We start from the raw sequence: 6,000 nt of genomic DNA on the forward strand, positions 1-6,000 counted from the left end.
TAATCAGAGCTAAGACATTGCATAATCATTGTCTCAATGACATCTATATTGTTGGATGAGAAAAAACAAACAAGAGAAAGTCTGTTCTGATTTATAAAGGGACATCGTTCCACAAATAGTGACATGTCACATCAAAACAAAGGAAGAAAAGTAAAAATAGGTAAATGTTCTTTTCACACCTGGAGAAGATATGCTCATTTAATATTCACCAAGGCTAATTATATTTAATTTTTGTGAAATCCACATAGCTCAATTCTTTCTCCTGAGTGCATGGTGCATAGACAAGATTCCAAACCAAGAAACAAATGTTTCATTCCTATAATTAAAGAAACCAATTTCCAGAAAATTCTAGACAAAAATCAAAGGAAAGAAGAAAATCACACCATGACTGTAAAATACCACCTTCAAAGTTTCCTTTCTTTTTCTACCTACCTTTTGTTCTGTAGAACTCAGTGAAGTTACTCTAAATGAGAGAGAAAATACAAAGAAAATCTTTGCACCTCTCTATTCGCTGTTAACTGACATTTGACTCTCAGATGGGCAATGATCCACTCAAGTGTTTGCCATGTAGATAAATCAAAGTAGCAAGAAGTTTCCTGCCCACCCGTTTCAACAGACTGAACAACTATTTTTGTATTCCGCAAATGATAGATGTCACTTACCCTGTAATCTCTGGATACACTGTCTGATGGCACAGAACCTGAAATCTGACTAGAAATGGTAGCAGCTATGAGCTGTTTACACCATTCAACATGGGATCCTGTAGGGCTACAAGAACAAAATAAATATTTCAGAGTATTTAGCAATGATTACTACTTTACACTGAGGAAGTGCTGAGAACATTTAATTATACCCCACATGAATACAACCAACAAACAATTACACAAACACTAATGACATTATACTCTTTAAGAACAGAGTACAACCTTTTTGCTGAGCAGATTACAGAGAAGAATTCAATTTTGCTGGAATTTGCCATTCATTTTGATTCAGACGTGCAACTGTTAATCTACAAAAATGTTCAGGGCCCTGGGGACATGAAGCTCCTGATTCCCTTATCAGATATTGTTAAAACTATTCATATATTTCTCTTTAAGGCCATAAAAAATAATTTATTTTGAGCAAGTGCTTCCAGGACCTAAGTGCTTTCAAGAATTTCATATATGTGACACTATTATTCAAATAAGGCCTAAGAGATAGAAAGCTATTCTAACACTGCCATTTAAAAAGAAATTAGATATTCTCTAAGGGAACACCTCTAAAACAATAAGAAAAGATATGTATAACTCTTCCTCAAGGGAATTTTCTACCTAGCTGTATCTTCTTTTTTGCATTTGCTAACGACAGGGAGACCCATTTCACATTACTGAACCTTGTAGTTTAGCAAGCACACAAGACCCCCCCGAAAGATACTGCATCAGGCAAGTCTACAGCAGAATTTCACTCATCTGGACTAATGTGTGAGTGAGACTGGGACAGTGCAGATTGGTGAAATTCAGAGACTAACAAATATGGAGACTGGGGAGGATCCACTGTAATTGGACACCAGCCACTTTTAAGTGCCCTAGGTCTATTTCAGTACATTTCAGTGTCAGATGAGAGGATGGGGGGGGTAACAGGATGCTCCCCATTGCCCTGCTGTCCCTGCTCCAAGCACAGCAGTATAATCTCAGATTGCGCTTCAACAATTTAATGAATTTTAGTGAGGTGAGGTTCTTCTGTATACATAGTGTTTTAATTGAAGTCAGGAACAGAAAGTACAATACATTTTAAAAATAGTATATAATGAACAAACACACACGCTAATTTTGAATTCTGGGATACTCCCAGAATGGTATAAGTGAATGACTAATAAATCACAAATGTACATAGCACAAACAGGTAAAACTGGGATTTGAGGGGGCGTGGCAGATTGTTCATCAAGAGCACAAGATACCACTTCAGAGGCCTTTCACACACTAATTGCACTGTGCCATAATGAGAAACAGCATAGGGTTTCAAGAGGTGCTGGCTGAAGATAAGCGTGGTGAGCACTGCAGCAGCTACATATCTGAAGTGGAAGACCATCAAGTAATTTTTAGTCATGGATTTTATTAGTTCTCTCCCTTGCTGCATAAACTTTACATAGCACCACTTCTTAATATATGGTTTCATTATTAAAAATCAATTACATTCCTGCTTCAGAGAAGTCGCTTTTACCATAGTTAGTCTTGAACTGGATTTTAGTTTCACTTGCGTCTTTTGCAGAGACCTCTACCCACATTTTGGGGAACAGAGGAAGTGTATGAATTTTTAGCTACAAGTCCAGTTAATGATAGTATTTCTCTCTCTTTTGCTCACCTGTCTCTTTGATCTTACTTACTGGCCCTCTCCTTATCACACAACACACAGTCAACCTGTGGAACTCTTTGCCAGAGGATGTTGTGAAGGCCAAGACTATAACAGGGTTGAAAAAAGAATCAGATAAGTTAATGAAGGATAGGTCCATCAATGGCTATTAGCCAGGATGGGCAGGGATGCAAAACCCTGCTCTGAAGTGTCCCTAGCCTCTATTTGCCAGAAGCTGGGAATGGGTGGCAAGGGATGGATCACGTGATGATAACCTGTTCTGTTCTTTCCCTCTGAAGCACCTGGCACTGGCCACTGTTGGAGGACAGGATACTGGGCTAGACAGACCATTGGTCTGATCTAGTATGACCGTTCTTATGAATCACAGCAATGATGAATGTCAATATCATAGGAGGAAGGAGACACACTTCATGCACAGGCTAGGCTTGCTTTGATGTTGCAGCAGCTGCACATAAAAATCTTTCCTCTTTGTGCCAGGAGCTGCAAGGTTCACTATTGGTACCATGGTACTGTTCCTCACATATGCATAGCATGCCCTCTCCCCAGCCTACCACTGGTATCAAAGGAATACTATTCCCTTCCAATTTCTGAACAAAAATATTTTGAACACTACAGGTAAAATATTTTTAAAATAACCAACTCTTTAATTATCTAAATTCCAAATTTCCATCTTAACCACTGAAAAGATACTCTCCTCACATGCTCTGATAACTCTAACAGCTAATGGAAATGTTACTGAACTTGCAAGAAAATTCTCTTTTGGAAAGGTACGAGCAGGAGGAGCTTCATCCCAAAAAGGTATTGGGCAGAAATGTATAAATGTCTGAAAACAAGACTGAAAGTGGCTCCTCACTTCCCTTATATAAATAAATACTGCTAGTTTAACAACATGCTTTTCACAAAGTAGTTTGATATCAAGCAACATCCGCTATAGTATATTATCCAGAAATCATTCTTTCCTATCATTCCAAGCCCATTAAATGTGTGTCAGGGTGGGAGGAGAAAAAAAAGGGGGGAGAGACTACCCTGATACCACAGTCTAAAGCTAATATGAAGCCCAATGCTATTACTATTTTGGTGCACTTTTTGCTTGATTCCAGCTGCTCACATTCCCCCCATATTATCCATCAGTTTGTGCATATTAGATTTGTTTTTGTTGACGTAACATACATAGGTATTAGAAGCTTTTAAACGCTCTCTCAGATACCACTTAAGGAAGGTAAGTTAGGGAATAAATCTTTTCCCCATTTTTAAGATGTCAAGTACATCCCTCAAACTGGATGGTTTTGCATTTGTTTGTGAGGTGACGATGCCCATCTCCAGATTTATGTCACAAACGCATCCTTGCTTGAGCTGCACCGTCAGCTACAGGGCACCGCGGGGTGGACAACAACAGTCCCAAACTTTCTGCACTAACTCACGGGGAAGTTACTTTTCCTTCACCTGTACCCTCTCCCCCTCGGCTATCCATACCGCAAGCGAGGGCTGCCCGTTATGTTCCTCCCAGAGATGGTCAGCCCACGAAGGGGGGCCCGGCTGGGGAAGGGGGCGCTGGCTCCCCACAGGCCCGGGCCCCGTCCCCCCGCCGGTCTCCGCCTTCCTGCCGCCGCCGCCGCCGCCTGCGGGTCTCCTCAGGGCAGAGCGCGGCCCCGCGCACGGCTGGGACTTGCCCTCGCCCCGCCGGGCGGCTGATCCAGGCCCCGCACTAGTGCCCGGGGGACCCGGAGCCCGCGAAGCGGGACGAGCCCCGGCGGCCGGGCTGGGGGGGGAGTGTGGGGGGGACTTGCCCCGCAGCGCCCGCCAGGGAGAGCGGGACTGGGAGCGACCCCGGGACGGAGGGCGGGCTGCTCACCTGTCCAAGGTCTCCACGCTGGGCTGCCGGGAGCCCGCGGCGGCGGCGGCGCCCCCCAGCCCTGTCGGCCGCACGGATCTGCGGGCCCCGCCGCCGCCGCCCTCCAGAGCCGGCCCCGGCGCCCGCTCCATCCTTCCGGCCGGGATTTGCCGGTTTCCCGCCGGGCCTCACTCCGCCAGCCCGGCCCCGGCGGCGGCAGGAACTGTCACCTGGCGGCGGCGCTTACCCACAGGCCTCCGCGGCGCCGAGAGGGCGGGGAGCGGGCGGCCAGGCAGCGCCCCTGAGCGGGGCTGGGCCGGGCCGGGCCGAGCCGCGCCGCTCGCCCCTCTCACGCAGCGGGGGAGACGCTCCTGTGTCCGTCACAGCGAGGGGCAGGGGAAGAGCTTCCCACAGCCCAGGGCCGGGGGGGTCTGCAAAGGGGCCAGGGGGTCACCCGCCCATAGCGCCCTCGGCCCCTGCGCTCCCCTCTGTGCACCAAGCCTGCCTGCCCCCCGCCAGCTTGCCTGGTAAAGCTGAGCGCGCTGGGGATCACAGCTGTTTCAATTAGGGACAGGCCTGACGTTGGGGTCTTTTTCTTATATAGGCTCCGATTACCCCTCACCCCCGTCCCTAGTTGTCACACTGCCAGTCACCTTAGTCACCTGCATCCGATGAAGTGAGCTGCATTTTCTTTATTAATGTTGAGATTACATTAAGAGGAAATGTCAAGAGTAACAAGAAAGGTTTCTTCAGGTATGTTGGCAACAAGAAGAAAGCCAAGGGAAGTGTGGGCCCCTTACTGAATGAGGGAGGCAACCTAGTGACAGAGGATGTGGAAAAAGCTAATGTACTCAATGCTTTTTTTTGCCTCTGTCTTCACTAACAAGGTCAGCTCCCAGACTGCTGCATCACAGCATGGGGAGTAGATGGCCAGCCCTCTGTGGAGAAAGAGGTGGTTAGGGACTATTTAGAAAAGCTGGACGTGCACAAGTCCATGGGGCCGGACGAGTTGCATCCGAGAGCGCTAAAGGAACTGGCGGCTGTGATTACAGAGCCACTGGCCATTATCTTTGAAAACTCATGGCGAATGGGGGAAGTCCCAGATGACTGGAAAAAGGCTAATGTAGTGCCAATCTTTAAAAAAGGGAAGGAGGAGGATCCTGGGAACTACAGGCCAGTCAGCCTCACCTCAGTCCCGGAAAAATCATGGAGCAGGTCCTCAAAGAATCAATCCTAAAGCACTTACATGAGAGGAAAGTGATCAGGAACAGTCAGCATGGATTCACCAAGGGAAGGTCATGCCTGACTAATCTAATCGCCTTCTATGATGAGATTACTGGTTCTGTGGATGAAGGGAAAGCAGTGGAGGTATTGTTTCTTGACTTTAGCAAAGCTTTTGACACGGTCTCCCACAGTATTCTTGTCAGCAAGTTAAAGAAGTAGGGACTGGATGAATGGATGATAAGGTGGGTAGAAAGTTGGCTAGATTGTCGGGGTCAACGGGTAGTGATCAATGGCTCCATGTCTAGTTGGCAGCCGGTGTCAAGTAGAGTGTCCCAGGGGTCGGTCCTGGGGCCGGTTTTATTCAATATCTTCATAAATGATCTGGAGGATGGTGTGGATTGCACTCTCAGCAAATTTGCGGATGATACTAAACTAGGAGGAGTGGTAGATACGCTGGAGGGCAGGGATAGGATACAGAGGGACCTAGACAAATTGGAGGATGGGGCCAAAAGAAATCTGATGAGGTTCAATAAGGATAAGTGTAGGGTCCTGCATTTAGGATGGAAGAACCCAATGCACCGCTACAGACTAGGGAC

The 6,000-nt window shown here is 46.7% G+C and overlaps 1 protein-coding gene across 8 annotated transcripts in view; it reads right to left on the reverse strand.

The window, feature by feature from the left end:
- The window catches only part of MTMR1 (myotubularin related protein 1), a 52,887-nt gene extending 48,449 nt beyond the window's left edge, over positions 1-4,438 (reverse strand). For 7 of the 8 annotated variants that reach the window (XM_073358356.2, XM_073358354.2, XM_073358352.2 and 4 more), the window contains exons 1-2: positions 4,202-4,437; positions 663-768 (exon numbers count right to left, since the gene is read on the reverse strand). In XM_073358356.2, coding sequence (XP_073214457.1) covers positions 663-768; positions 4,202-4,332 — 237 coding nt within the window. In that variant the 5' untranslated portion in view covers positions 4,333-4,437. Of the gene's footprint in view, positions 1-662; positions 769-4,201 lie in introns of all 8 variants that reach the window. The other variant, XM_073358358.1, reaches the window with a different exon arrangement.
- Positions 4,439-6,000: the final 1,562 nt, after the last annotated feature.

Source organism: Lepidochelys kempii, chromosome 9 (assembly GCF_965140285.1).
Source record: "Lepidochelys kempii isolate rLepKem1 chromosome 9, rLepKem1.hap1, whole genome shotgun sequence".
NCBI classification, from domain to species: Eukaryota; Metazoa; Chordata; order Testudines; family Cheloniidae; genus Lepidochelys; species Lepidochelys kempii.